General features: G+C 37.8%; 1 protein-coding gene across 1 annotated transcript in view; it reads left to right on the top strand.

Annotated features, from left to right (window-relative positions):
* ITGA9 (integrin subunit alpha 9) overlaps nucleotides 1-11477 on the top strand; it is a 217543-nt gene extending 206066 nt beyond the window's left edge. The window contains exon 28 of the mRNA XM_069859822.1: nucleotides 8334-11477. Within this exon, the coding sequence (XP_069715923.1) occupies nucleotides 8334-8432 (99 nt within the window). The 3' untranslated portion in view covers nucleotides 8433-11477. The remainder of the gene's footprint in view (nucleotides 1-8333) is intronic.
* The last annotated feature ends 4457 nt before the right edge of the window (nucleotides 11478-15934 follow it).

Genomic DNA, 15934 nt, shown 5'->3' with positions numbered 1-15934 from the left:
CTTTAAACTATTTGAAAGTATTTGTAAGTTCTAATGTTGGCTAAATCACTTTTTGATTACACAGAAGTATACTTGTAACATCTGTCATGTGAGTTACTGTGCGCAGTTACCATCCTGAAAGAAATTCATAGAATCATAGAATCATTAGGTTGGAAAAGACCTTAGAGATCATCAACTCCAACCATACCTGTCCACTACTAAATCATGTCCCCAAGCACCTAATTTACCTGCCTTTTAAACACCTCCAGGGATGGTGACCCAACCACTTCCTTGGGCAGCCTGTTCCAGTGCTTGATAACCCTTTCTGTGATGAAATTTTTCCTAATGTCCAATCTAAACTTCCCCTGATGCAGCTTGATGCCATTCCCTCTTGTCCTATCACCTGTCACTTGGGAGAAGAGACCAACACCCACCTCTTTGCAACCTTCTTTCAGGTAGTTGTAGAAAGCAATAAGGTCTCCCCTCAGCCTCCTCTTCTCCAGGCTAAACAACCCCAGCTCCCTCAGCTGCTCCTCGTAAGACTAGTTTTCCAGCCCCTTCACCAGCTTTGTTGCTCTTCTCTGGACATGCTACAGGACCTCAATGTCTTTCTTATAGTGAGGGGTCCAAAACTGAACACAGTACTCAAGGTGTGGCCTCACCAGTGCGGAGTACAGGGGAAGAATCACTTCCCTGGTCCTGCTGGACACACCATTTCTGATACAGGCCAAGCTGCTGTTGGCCTTCTTGGCCACCTGGGCACACTGTTGACTCGTGTTCAGTGTGCTGTCTACTAATATCTTGTGTTATATTAAAAAAAAACAAGGTACTAAATTAGATTGTCTATAGCTGTGTCCATCCCTGTGTGCAGTTATCTGTTTCACACACCTAAGTGCATCTTTTCCATGCATGCCACTAGTCAAAATTTTGTATCTATTTTGGGGAACATAGCCTTAGTGACTGCTTTTTTGCTAATTTGGACATTGAGTTAGACATAAAACATCTGGTTAGTTTACTCAATGGCCATTTGAGTTAAGTTTATGAATTGCTGTTCTTAGCACGTAAAAAAAAAGGAGCTATTAAAGTTTTTTCTTATGTCAACATTGCAAAGTAATTGCCTAATAAAATGTATGTTTAATAACTACTTGTTTCACTACTACAGCACGTAAAATAGATCACCTTCTAAAATCTATGAAGGACTACAGATCTTCACCGTAGATATCAACAGTAATGTCTTAATCAGTTAGCCAGGCTATACAGAAGTAACCTAAATACAGTTTTGTGTACATTACTATTTCTTTTCTGTCAGAGCAATGTCTGCCTCTTGCAATACACTGGGATCAGATGCAGATGCTAGGTATCAAATTCTTCCATAGTCGCTAAACAAGCTGCTGAGCTTCCCTTTGCCTCAGTTTCCCAGCTGCGTAAGTGTATATATGGCATTATGTGTATATGCAATGTGTGTATATTGTATATGCATATACACAAACAATAGCCACTCGTGGAATGGTGATGTTTGAAGCATCTGTGTTTATTTTCTTGTACATGTTTCACTGAACAAATGAGGACCTGCATTACAGGAAAGTTAAGGGGTTTGCCTCTTGAAAAGAAAATGGAAGACTAAATAATCAAAGCCAAACCACTTGAGTCCTCATGGGCTTACCTTAACCATGCTATCATCCTTCCTCCTAAATAGAGAGTTTCTCTATTAACTACAGGCAAGACACGTGGCTGCTTTCCAAACATGCCTTTTCCTCACAGGGGGGCCAAGAGTTGGCAGTTTGCCAGTCCTCAATGGAAAAGCTGATACACAATATCTGATCATGACCCTTCTGTACTGTGGCAAGAGTCCTTTAATTGGGAGGAAGGAAATGGTGCATCCTTTTGGAGCTGGTGGCTTGCCAGAATTATCCAGGACCATGCAAGTGCAAAGTATTTTTTCCTGCCTTCTTGGCAACAGTAAAGTGAGATGCCCTTAATAACCAGCGATCAGTCTCTACATGGGGAAACACTCCATACTTCCAATCTCAGCAACACTGCTTTGCAGAGATTGGAGGTGTGGCTGACCTGCTGACTGTTGGCATCTTGCTTTGGGTGAGGTTCCTGGCCCTGCATTGGACCATCATTAGCTGCATAGTTTTTTTAGCTGTGGTATTGTTTATGAGAAGGGAGATGTATCCAAGGGACACGCATCCAAAAAAGTTGAGGACTACAGTAAGTTAATTCTTTCTGAAGGGCCATCTGCCCAGATGAATGAAATGTGGCAGTAAAAAATCATAGAATCATAGAATCACTAGGTTGGAAAGGACCCACTGGATCATCAAGTCCAACCATTCCTATCAACCACTAAACGATGCCCCTCAGCACCTCATCCACCCATCTTTTAAAAACCTCCAGGGAAGGTGACTCAACCACCTCCCTGGGCAGCCTGGTCCAGTGCCCAGTGACCCTTTCTGTGAAAAATTTTTTTCCTAATGTTCAGTCTAAACCTCCCCTGGCAGAGCTCGAGGCTCTGAATGATGTAAGTCTATACAGTTCATCAGGTATGGCTGGATGGTGCTGACTGTAGATGAAGAAACTATATCAGAGGAAAGACAGCTTCTGATTGAGGCACTGAAGCCAAACTTGTTGTCAAAGCCTAGTTCAGTGGAAGATTTCTTCAGCAGTTCTTAAATTTTTGTTTGCTTTCTTAGTTAAACCTATATCGGTACTTGTCAGTTCAGTAACCTCCATTAGAAGTTGTTAGTCAGCAGAGCCATGCTGATAAAAATCAATACTTTTTGTGTGTGGTTTATGAACCTCAGTATGCACTAGAAAATTTAATTAAAAATTGTACAAAAACTGGCAAGTTTTGGATTCTATTTGAACATTTTCATTCAGAAACTTATGTTCTTAGGTCAGTTATGTGCAGTGCTGTGAATTAAGACTTTTTTTATAGCAATGTGTAATTGTTCTTATAAATCTTTTATTGTTTCTTAATGGATGATGTTAATGGGAGAAATACTTAAAAAAAAAAAAAGATAAAACCCCAGCCATTGTCCCTATTTCAAACTATTTCTCTTTTTATTTGATTGGGAAAATAAGCCTTGCTGGGCATGACGAAAATGCTTTAGACATTGGCCCAACAGTGAATACAAGAAAGGTAGCAATACTACTTGGCCTCTCATCAGCTGAATTTTTTCCCAACTGCAAATTCAATTTGTTCTGTAACATCATCACTCTTCAAACATACTTATAATTGGCACCCTACAGAGATAGCCACAATATGGTACTGCAGAAAATGTTGCCTAAATGTTTGTGCTTTTGGAGTTTAGGAAAGCATAAAGTTTGTTAGTTCAGTGATCAGACTTCGGGTGTGCAGGAAATAGCAGCAGAAATAAAAAGACAATAATTTGTTGTGATGTTAATTCAACATTTTGTAATTACTTTGACCAAAGCTTCCACTTTGTGTGAGTGCTTCAAGAAAGCAATTTTATGTAAGTGTTGTTAGATATGACTTATTTGTGATTTTTAAGGGATTTAAACCTGCCATGACAGGTAAAGGGGGTGGTGTGCTAGTGAAAGAGGCTTTAAATACAAGACTGAATACAGAACTTAACAGTGTTGTTGCATGGCAGGAAAAGCTTCACAATAACAGGTATAATTCCCCAGCCTACACTAGCACAGATTTTCTATTGCTTTATTGTTCACTTTTGCCAGGAACATGCTTTCTGCTCGGAATATACTGTAGGTGGCAGTAAGGTTATGCTAGAAAAATGTACATGGGCTGGAGTAACTAAATAAAAGGATGTGTTTAAAATCTATGGATGTTTCCAGGTTTTGAATCTAAACCACATAGTTATAGCAGCTATAATACTTACTTGAAGGACCTCCAGAAAGAACTGGTTATTGTTTGTCACTTCTGGTAAAGACCAGGTTAGGTTTTTCTTTCCATTTTGTTTGCTTTTGCCTGAGTTTGTTTGGTTTTGTTTAAAAACAAACAGACATCTTTGCAGTTTATCGTGGCAAATATGAAAAATGACAGTTTGTGGATTCACAGACAATTAAGATGCTATCTCCTTTCCCTGGTGTGAGGTCTGAATCCATTGTGACTGAGGCAGATAGCCCCAGGATTTCAGGACTATTCCCAAAGACTTCAATGGCCCTCTTTCTACCCTGTGTTCTCATACAAAGTAGAACATGCTGCCCATGATGGAGCAGTTCCCTTCTGGTGAGCTCTGACAGGGTTAAGAGTAAAGTATGGTGCACACTGAGCAGTGTGCCATTCCTGAAACCTTTCCTTAAGCCACGCTCACCCAAAGGGCTCATAACTCATGAGGGCCTCCTCAGCTTTCGCAAATAATTTATACCCAATTCAGAAATACTGAGTGTAGTTTGCTTTTCTCATTTCCTGCATTGTCTTTAGTGGCTGATGCCTCTTCTTTTATTACAACCCTTCGGCTTCCCATGGTACTCTCTCCTTGCCTCCTGTCAATATGTTCTCCTGTTGCTCTTGCTCTCATGAGTGCCTACCCCAGACAGAGGTTTACTGATCAAGATATTGTCATCAGTCCTTTCCTTGGATGCGATGGAGTGAACTCACAGGTTGCATAATAGGGTCGTGGCTCTGGACACGGTTATTACTTTGCCACATGCATACCTGTGTATGTGTACACACAAACATATGTCTGTATATACGGATAGTAAAGTTTGGGAGAATTAAACAATATTAGAGACTCATTGCCCATGAAATATGGATTGGAGACCACTGGCCCATGATGAATACTCCCCTCACAAATGAGATCACAGCAATACTCCTATTAAAATTGAGGATCTCTCCTCCTCTTCCTGCTTGAAATTCAGGGCTGAGTCCCAGCAGTACTGTCCTTACTGGGTTTTCCGAGTTCCCTTAAGGGCTTTACATTAGCCACAGGAAAGAGATCTTCTGGTGTCACTCTTGCCTCAGTGACAAAAGAGTCAGTATATACTCAGCCCCATTTTGCATCAATTCTCCTGCTTTGATCCAAGTATGCTGCTCCTTATTACCCCTGTATCTCCTCACTGTATGTTGAATTGACTTGTTCTCTCCAGCTTGCCACAGGCACTTATCAGCCCTCACCATATGGGTTAATATGCTGTCATTTTTAATGAAATCAGGTTATTGTAAGGAGATGGATATTTGGGTTGTGTGGTCTTTTGCAAGACAATGACTATAATGTGATTTCTTCACAGCTATTATCAAAATAAAACCTTTCTGGTGATCATAGGGACTCTGTCATGCTAAGTGGAAAACTGCAGTGTTAACACTAAGGAACAGCATCCCATAACAAAGCGCATCCTTGCATTTCAGGGATAAGAAAAATACATAATCCCTGACTGCTATTTTAAAATTTTTTTTTAAAAAGGCATTAAGGCACAGTTTCTCTTTTTCCTTACACTTAACTTAAGTCCTCTCTGTAATTTTAGATTATCCACATCGTTTACAGCAAGTAAAGATATATACGTAGCTTTGTAATGGAATCACATCTAGATGTAGGATTTCATGTTTCATTAATACTTACTACGGTCTTCAGCTCACATTTTTGCCCCACTGGAAAGTTCGGCAAAAGCATTCTGTATCCAGTAACAAAATAATACAATACCAAAACTATCATAATGAACTTTTAAACATAACTCCTGAAGCAGATGTTCACAAATAGGCAATTTTTATTAAAATAACAGTGGGAAGGAGTTCGCTTCTGTTTGTTTGGCCCTTGAGGAAATTAAAAAGCCTTTCTATAATTTTGATTATAACTTCAAGAGAGGATTTTATTGTACTAAGTATGTGGTTGCATGAAGTATGGAAACCTGTTTTTAGAAGCTACAAACGGAACTTCTCTTGTTAATTTTAGGAAACAAAATCCTGTGGCAATTTTCTTTTCTAATGTGCAGAGTATATAGATCTGTTATAAAACCTGATAATATAAAAATGGCACCCACTTCTTCAACACATCTGTTCCCTGAGCATATGTAAGGACTACCATGAGATCCCTGTGACTAAAACAAGTACTTACAATTAATGCTACTGGGGCAAAGCAATGGATAAGTTGTAGGTTCTTACAGTTGCTTTTTTTTCATTGTCAAAAAATTAATTCACCTCCATTTGAGACTCTGAAAATCTAGGCAAACTTTTGCTCTTGGCTTCAAGTCTCCATTGAGCCAAAGTATGTTACCATCAGTGAAATTTCACTGGGATTTTATCATTTCACTGATATAGCTTGTAGGCGCAAGTATAAAAATTAATAGTAATGATATTTTTCTGCTAGAGAAAGAACTTGATCTGACTTCTAGAGGAAGTTTGAAGAATAAGGAACTAGAGAAACCCTTCTTTAATATTCTTTTTCAGAGTCCTTGTGTACACTGTTCTGAAAGATTCTGGGAGGTGAGGGAGACATGACCCTCCAAAAATCCAACAGTGTCCCTTTTGTGAGGTGGTTTTTCAGAACAGAACGACCATTATCCGTGCATTTACATGTATTGAGCAGCAGATGAAGATTTGCTTAGGATAGATGGGAAAGAGACTAGTCTGTGCACAAGGCTATGAGCAAATTACTTTTAAGGTCTAATTCCAGTCATTCATGGGGGCTCATGGGAGGCCTTAAGAAGGTCATGAGACCTCTGTAAAATGGAGATAATAGACATTGGTGTGTATATCTACCTGCTGTGTATTCATAAAGTGTATAAATAAGATTAGGTATACATGTAATGTACATCTATGTGCTCTGCAGGGCACACCTATCAGTAGATAAATAACATGCCCAGGGCGGTGGTCCACAGTTATCTAAAAAACAATTTTGTTCGACAGTGCTGGGTGCTACAGCTATTGTGTCTTTTGCACAGAAACCAAGTGGCAGAGGTGAGGGATGGTGAGAGGATGGTGTGTGTCCAGTCTCATGTTGTCATTCAGGATGCAGCTGGGGATACTGGCAAGGACCTGGGCTTTAAGAACCACCAGCAGTTTGAACAAACAGCCTTTCAGATCCCTGTGACTTAAAATACATTTGAGGAAAATCAAAGTTACTAAAGAACTCTAAATGAAGAGCCCAACTTAACAGGAAGTAGTGACAAAGCAGCACAAATATGTTCCTACGTAGAGCCAGTTTGGGAATAAAGGATAACAATAACTGGTAGATGAAGAAGACTAAAGCATCATGTTTTACCCAGCAGGAATAAGAAAACAGGTTTAGAGTGGTAGGAGTTACATAAATATTTAATTATGATGAACAAAATACTGATTCAGTGGTCTCAATAGTGCACGACTAAGTTTGAGGAGTTCTTCTTGAATGCTTACCAAAGTCTGTTATTAAAATCATGTTTGTTTATTTCAGACACTTAAAAAAATAGAGATATGAGAAGCTTTTGTCCAAACTGAAATGAAAACCACTTGCATTTTTTTTACTAAGTACAAGGGTTTAGGAAACAAGAAAGTGTTCAAAAGTGATCAAATAGTCATCAGCCCTGCAGCATCTTGAAAGCTTGTGAAGGAGTCATTGTTGATGCTGTGTGTTTTGTAAGATCAGACTTATATTCTGCTTTCTAAGCTGGAGATTACACAACTGGTAGAAATGGGACAAGGGAAATGATTTAGAAAAAAGGAAGAGTTTGAAGCTATTTGTTCCCTCCGTGTAAATGATACTTAGAAAAATTGAGACCTGACCTTAGAGTAATTACTGGCAGGAGGAGAAGTACCTGTTGCTGCACAACAGTGGGCTGATACTTCTGGAGGCAGGTAAGCCAAAATGGCAGCAGCGTTCTTCAGAACATTGATGGAGCACCTGTGATATTCAATAGAGTGTGCTGGCTTCTCTGGTTCAATAGAGTGTGCTGGTTTCTCTGGAGGAGAGTTTCTTAGAAAAAATGTTGATAGCTGGAATTGGATGTTGGGAGGTGGGCATGCTGTCTTCCTCTGATCTTTGTTGTTTTGTGCAATTATACTGACAGCACAGTTACCAGGACCCACGTGCTGGCCTGGCATTAAGTTCAGATCAAAATGTTGCATTAGTTTTCATTTGAAACCAATAGACCTGTATCTGCCTCTTCTGGTCTGTGTTTATTAGAAATATTTTATATGCATTTTTTTAAAATCATGTTTTATATAAGAGGACTCTTCCTTCAGAATAGTTAATCTGTAAGGAACAGAGTACTTAGAAAGATTTGGGACCTAGTTTGATCTCATTTCTATTGATATAATCAAGGAACTGTGACTCCAGATTGGCAATAGGCAATATTAGATATTAACACCTCTGCTATTTTTTTCTGCACACCCTTTTCTGACAAAGTATGTTTCAATTTAATGATACTGTTACTTACCACTGTCATCTCTTCTTGATTTGCAGATGGGCTTCTTCCGCCGGAGATACAAAGAAATTATTGAGGCTGAAAAGAGCAGAAAGGAGAATGAAGATAGTTGGGACTGGGTCCAGAAAAATCAGTGAACTGCTCGCAAAAACTAAAGCCCAGTCATGTGACACGTGCTTGCTAGCCTATAGGTCCTGCTCTCGTATCTTCCATATGTGGAAGAAGGAATCTTCTCCAGATTTTTCGGAGACCCCATTGATGCTGTGTCTTTATCACTCCAACAAGCTAGGGAACATATCCTGAGGCAACCACTGCAGCCATGTCAGGTGACTGGAGCCATTTACACTTCATTTAAGAGCTGAACTTTGAACTTTGGTAACCAAGCTGCAGTGCAGAGTAATATTTATGAATCCAACTATGTGGTATACCCTCAGGGGAAGACTGTTACCTAAAAATATTTTTTATAAATATAAGCTTTTTATAATGATTATGTCTTTATATTTGTATCAATGTTTTATAGTTTCTATTGAATGGCTATATAGTTCACTCAAGCACTGATATCTGGCTAAATACTTGGAAATACATATATGTATATATAAATCCTATTGTACTTTTAAACTTCAATGCAAGAGAGAAGAGAGACTTGCAGATAAAACTAGCTGAAATCCTATATGCTTAATTCACAAGGCTTGGTAGTGTTGCATATAGACCATTTAATGGCAATAAGCCAAAGTCTTTTCACTATCTCTTTTTTTAGTTAAATTTTATGTTTGGTTTATAAACTAAAGAACCTAAAATATTACACAGATGTGATGTTCTGTATCTGAGTCTATCCCTTACTGGCCTGAATGGGAAAGAATGAAAACACTTCTTTGGTGACATGTAGCAAGACTTGTATCTTGCTTTAGCTCACAGGAAAACAAAAAGCATCACATAATGTTTTCTTTTGGGAAGCTGACTCTTGCAGTCTCTACTGATTTGATAATGGTTTAGGACTGTACAAACGAGATACCAGAAGGATATATTGGGCCAACCACTATGGCATTGACAAATTCCTTGGAATAGAAAGAAAAAATAAAAAAACAAGAAATGGAGCAATATTAATGTTAAGAAGGATAGTTTTTAAACTGCTGTTAATGATCGTGATCTGTTGATATCAGAGCAAGTCATGAATTGCTACCAGCTATGATCAGTAGGCCTGCCTTGTGAGTTTTACACATGAGTCACGTGTCTGTTTATATAATTTTAAAAGAGATAAGTAGATGCAAGCTTAAAACGTTTGGATCTTTGGATCTTGAGATTCTCTTTCTGGACGTTCCTAGTACTAAATGTCATCCTTCCTCAAGCATTAAGAAGGAAATATAGTCAAGGTGCAGGTGTTACTGGATCTCAAATTGCCACTTTGTTCACTGGTAATTCCTTAGCAAATAATTCGTTGAATAAGAAGAATGTAGTTATAATTAATTCAACCATGTTCCTTCAAAAAGCTTTTGGATTTCTGAATAGAAGTAGTGGAACTCTTTAAGACTTGGTTTTAGATTCAACTTGTATTTTGCACCTTGTGTAAATAAGAAGTAAATGCCACGTTGGTATAAAATCCATGTAAAGGAAAGAAGAGTCAAGATCTGTGGTAGATGATGGAAGAGAAACAGAAATGAGTGACTGCAGGGTATCTCTTTCCATTAGGGTAAGGTGAAAGAACTGCTTGAAATCTGGAAAGTTGAATGCAGAGAACATGCAAGAAACCTACTTGAGAGCAGGCCTTATTCTTGCGCTTCTTTGTCAAATTCATTATATCTTCAAATTTTAAAAGATAACCACTTCAATATTCCTGTTGGATTTTTTCCCTGCACTGGCATTAAGTGCCTGCTATTACTACAGCATCAATCAATATTTATTAATTTAGCTATCTACACCCATTAGGCAGAAGATGGTTTTTAAGTGAACAAAGTGTATTGATTCAATGTTTGACAAGAAAAGCTATTAGTCTATCCAGTTATTGTTTTTAAAAAAATCATTGGTAATTTGACAGATTGCTTAAGCCAGAATCTGAAAATACCTGCTGAGGAATAATCCTGTTATTAACCACATGTAGTTGACTGCAGATTTTTCATCAGGGTGCAGACCCAAAATGCTGATGGCCTTTAACTGCACTGTTCTGTTAGAGACTATTGAATTCCTCACAGTATAATATTCTGACATGTTAGTTTTACTAGTATTTAAAGCTAATGTGTCTTGGGGTTTTTTTCTGTTGTTGAAAAGTATCTAAGACTGTCAGTTTTAAGTTGAACAATATCATGGTATAGCATGAGATTCACAACTTTGAATTGAATAAGAAATTGCTTAAAATACTTCCTGAAAAAAACCAAGCACACTTATTTATCTGTGAAAATGTTCAGTATCTGTCTAAAAACTAAGCTCCCCCCAAGTTATATAATGAAATTGGCTAAAAAAATAATTCCAGGAACAAGAATTTCATTATTTGTGAATTTAACTGAATTTGAAAGTTTCCATCCAAAAAAAGGAGGGAATTCCCTTTGAAAAGTTTAAATGCCTCATTTCCAGTTTTTAAACAAAATTTACTTTCAGATCTGCCGAAAATGCTTCATTTCAATATTTCAAAAATGAAGATTAGTTATTCCTTTGAAACATCTTTCTAAAGTATAGGAAGAAAAGCATTTTAAAAAGTAAAATATGAATTTAGCATTTCTTGTGTTGGATAGTTTTTTCTTTTTTGGCTCAAGGAAAAAATGTTTTTCTTATTTGGTTAAAGTAAAAAAAAAAAAAAAAGTAAGTCCCGTTTCATTGAGCCCACACTGGACTTTCTTGATCTCTGACTTGAATTGTCTGCTATTGATCCAGCACAAATTGTCACTAAGTGAAAATTTAGTTGTTAGCCAGATTAGTGACATATTCTTGAGATAATCTATAAATTATTGGTATCGTCATTGTTAGGTACTCAGTAGTTCTGTTGTCACAGATAATTTTGTTTTTACATGTATACTCTTTCTAATTTTTTTCTTTTTTTTTCTTTCTTTTTTTTGGGCAAATTCTATTGTGGCTCTTGCTTGGTTCTGGTTAGGATAGTCAGATTTGACAAAGAAACACACAAGTTCTTAGTGTTAAAATCTTGTACAAGCACCTTTCCACTCCTTAGAAAGCAACCAAGCAAGTCAAACAAACCCTGCCCACCCTCCCCCCATATCAGTTGAATGTAATCAGTTTCTAACTCAAAAATCTTATGAAAACATAACATATTTCAAGAATGTGTAGAAAATAGCTGTGCTATAGATCTACTGGGTGGGGCTTTTTAAAAAAATCCCTAAGAACTGATAATAAATGTAATTTTATCAAAACCTAGAGACGTGGTTACTTTGGAAATTGCTTCTAGGGCTCTGGAAGTTGCCACCTGTCAGCTGCTTGTTAGTTCCTTTGTGCTGTTCTCCTTGTGCAGCAGAGGTGGGGGAAGTTGTTGTCCTAGTTCTCTCCAGTTAATCCATTGTGGGACAAAATCATCAGTTGTCTTGGACAACTTCATTGAAAGGTTTGCTGAATTGACATTGCTTTTTTTTTGTGCAGCAGTAGCAGGCTCACTTTGCACTGGCTCTAAGCTATACAGGTGGAAGCTTAGAAGTGGGGCGGTAACATTTTCAAATACATCATCTGGCACTTGAGAGATCTTTTGTTTAAGCCCTTAAGCTTGTAGTGTGCAACATATCTTCTTACAGATGGTAACTTGGAAGTTACTTTTAGGGTAGGAAGAAAATCTGATAAAAAATGGATCAGGAGGAAATGTGCGGGAAATTCACTTAAAGCAGTTGCAAACCTATATACTTTCCATCTTGAATTTGAGAAAGTCACAGTCATTTCAGAGTTTTGGTGACCTAAGGCACAGGGATGAATATTGCTTGCCAAGGGCTGAAAGCATTTGCCACCTTTCGCAGCATATTCTGTGACCATTTCATTTGAAAACCAAGGATTTGTTCTTGCAGGTGAATGCCTATCAGTTCACCTCAAATGACAGCCTGACTAGTGTACTTTGAGGCCGTCATAAGTATGCTCTGGTACTTGGCCATTATAGCTAACAGAAATACTGTCTATGTTTTTCTGAATAACCTTAGTTTTTAATTTGTACAATTACAACGAGGAAGTCAGAAAACCAGAAAATACTGGAGCAGCCTCTGAGTTGAAGTCATCTGACAAATCACTTGGATTATCTGAGAGAGAAATTGTGCTTGATGTGAACCCTAGGCCTGTAAGCCACTTAAATTATTTCATCTCAAAGTGGCAAAGGCTTTTGCAAGCCGTGCATACCAGTGAAGATAACCCTCTATACCTTGATGAGTGGGAAGGACCCTACATACAAGTCAGCTATGTGCAGGTAACTGGGCTTGCTGAAAGGAACAGTTGCAGAAACGTTGCGTTTGGTGATATTTAGTATTGACTTTCTTGAATGTCTTCTGTTTATGGGCACATTTTGGAGTCTTGCACAAGTTTCAAGCGTAGTATCCATATGGTGTGGGAATATATAATACTGCTTTCATTAAAGGATTAAGGGAGTCATGGAACTAATATCTACCTTTGTCCAAGCCCATCCACTTGCTAGGGTTTCTTGGATAAAAGTGAAAGTAGATTTTTAGTTCCTTTAGTGTACATTGATTAAACTGGCATGAAGACTATAATTGCTTCAAAGCATGGTTTGCATATGCAGTAGAGTACCCACACCATCATCACTCTTTTTTCTTAGAATGTCACTTCTTATGTATTTTAAAAGTGTATGTTTCCTTTTGTGAACTTGTGGTTGGAAAAATGTGTTCACTCTTATTGATGTCACCTGTATTTAGAAGCTCGTGTTCACCTGTATTCATTCTAATTCACTTGCACTGTTTTGGAAGCATCAGGTTTACAAGAATACAACTTTTTGGAATAAAAACTGGCTGCAAAATTATCCTAATAATATAATTTGGTCATTTATTGTCCTTGTCCAGTTCAGGTATTTTTCCGTTAATCGAGTGAGACATTTTCTCAAGTACGTCTGAATTAAATGGTATGGATGTGTGTTTATGTGTGGGGGGGTAATGGATATCTTTTAACATAATTCAAGTACTTCTATAAAATCAAGCTATTTGGAGACTAAGATTATAACTTGCTTGACTACAATATTGTAAAACCATGGAAATAAAACAATAGCAGTGGGATTTATTTATATTTCAACATCAAGTAAAACCCACATGGTGGTGATATTGCCCTATGGTAAGAATGTCAATCTGTATAACTTGAGTTCCTTTTCAATCTGTATAACTTGAGTTCCTTTTCAATCTATACAAATTTGGATAAAAGTAAATTTTTCCATCTTCACATATTCTGCAAGTATTTATATTCCATGCATAGCTAAATAATACATATGAAAGATTTTCTTCAGCTCCATACATCCTTGTGCTTATTTTGTCAAATAAGCTGGATAGAAGTTATGAAAAAGCTAATTGATTTCTGTGGCTGTTGTGTACCTCTTTGAATTTCTGATGCCTGTTAGATGTCGCATCAAAGTTTTCGTATCATTTTGAAGATGAGTGAAACTTCTGTAGTAAAATACATACTGACCTGAACCTACATTCTTGAACAAACCCAAAAAAACTAAACCTGAAATTGCAGATTTTCCTTTTCCTCACCTTTTGCTGTGTTCTCTGCTTTTTGTGGAGACCCTCTGTGTAAGTATTTAAATGTTCGTCAGCAATACAGGAAATGTCTGCTTCCTCTATATTAGGCTGTCTGTGAAATATCTAAGAACAGGCTGGGCAGAGTTAGGACCTAACCTGTGACTCGGAGCACTTCTGTACTGGTGAAAGACTTTATGTACCACAAAGACAGAGGCATTAGAATTGCTCCAAGTAGTTGTGGGTCCTGACATGTAAGCAGTGTCCTTCTAAGTGAAGATAAATGTTCTCGGTCAGGAAAGCTTTCTTCAGGAGAAAGAAAGGATTGTTGGCCAAAAGTGGCAAGAGTATGCTGCTGCCCAGAGGAATGCAAGGCACGTTTTGCTTTTGGAGATTAGTGGAAGCTTTAGTGCAGCAGCAACTAAAATAATAACCAGCAGCTCTTAGATGTAGGAATAAATTTATGTTATCGTGGCAGTGTGTATGTGCGTGTGTGAGCAGGTGGTGGCAGGGGGCACGGAGGATGGATGAGCTAACACTGCCCTCTGTGGTGCTCACCCACCTTTTGTCGTTTTAACGGGCAGAGATCTGCAGTTTGTATGTCACAAGATTTTGTGTATTGCCTTTCCCCTCAAGTGGCTCTTAAGAACCCTTTTCTATGACAAAGTGGCTTTGTTTTTTTTTTTTTTAAACAAAAAACCCTGAACTTTTTTGCAGATTTGTTTCTTCTGGTTTCCCCAAGAAGGGAAGACCTAGATCAAAACTAGGTCAAAATTCAAGGAAAAGAAGATATTCTTTTACCACAGAAAAAACAGCTGATTTGTTAGCACATTGCTCAGCCTGACATTTTTGATCTGACGTTTTGGTTTCTTATGTTGGCCATTGATCTGCTGTTAGGATTGGACGTAATGAGAGCACCTCTGTCAGATCATTTCCATTTAGTGCTTAAATACCTCATGAAAAAAGAGAGAAGTGACTTTTCCGTACAACTTTGGAGTTTAATGGGATACATAATCTTGTGACTGGTTCTAGGTAATTTTTTTTTTTTAACTGGGATGTTGAGTGCACATAACACATTAGATATTGTGTGTCAGAATAGCTAAGGAGATTGTTGTGGGAGTCAATAAAGATGCGAAGCAGAACTTGTGGTTCTCTGGCCTGAGTTGGCTTGCTACTAGAATTAAAATAAAACAGAAGCAACCTTTTTTTGAAGATTCAGATTTGCAAATGTATTTAAAGTCATATGACTCCTCACTCCTGCATATCCAAGGTTTTAACACTTTAAATTGCTGCAAGCGGAGATTTTATTTGCAAGTGGTTTTGACAGAAGTAAAGCATGATAGTGGGGAAATGAATCATCTTAAAAAAAGAGCAATGGAAATTAGTTTTTCATGTATTAGCCATGATATAATTTCCTGTGACTGTGTGAAACGATTAATTAATAGATTTACAGTTCATTTCTTCTTTACTTTTGATGTAGTTAGTGTCGTTTTAATGCTCCAACTTCTAGTTGTGCAATGTTTTGGTAAGTTAACCAGCAGTTCAGCAGCTGTAAAGAATCAGAAATTAATGAAGTAGTAACCCTGAGCAGAGATTTCCCTGCTGCAGACATGTTCAAACACAATGTATTGACTTTCATGAAATTATTCTAGATTTATACTAACACAAGTGAGAAGGGACTCAAACAGGCTCCCTTGAAACTGAAGGACACACACCATGAGACAAGCTTGCACTAATCTGCATAAGTGGTAATGTACAGTAATTTCTGTCATTTAAACAGTATTCCTCTGGGTTTGCTGAGAGCTGTGTAATTCAATCCTAATGATGCTTCTCCTTGCTATATTCAGAAAGATAAAAGGAATAGTGAAAAAGCGATCACTTTAGCCAGCAAACAGAACACTTCATAAAAAGATATAGTGCATCCTATACCAGCCTCTCAATGGAGATGGGGCACTTGAAATCTGGGCACAATCTGCTCCCCTACT

Source organism: Phaenicophaeus curvirostris, chromosome 6 (genome assembly GCF_032191515.1).
Source record: "Phaenicophaeus curvirostris isolate KB17595 chromosome 6, BPBGC_Pcur_1.0, whole genome shotgun sequence".
NCBI classification, from domain to species: Eukaryota; Metazoa; Chordata; class Aves; order Cuculiformes; family Cuculidae; genus Phaenicophaeus; species Phaenicophaeus curvirostris.
This window is presented reverse-complemented; position numbering and strand designations above follow the sequence as displayed.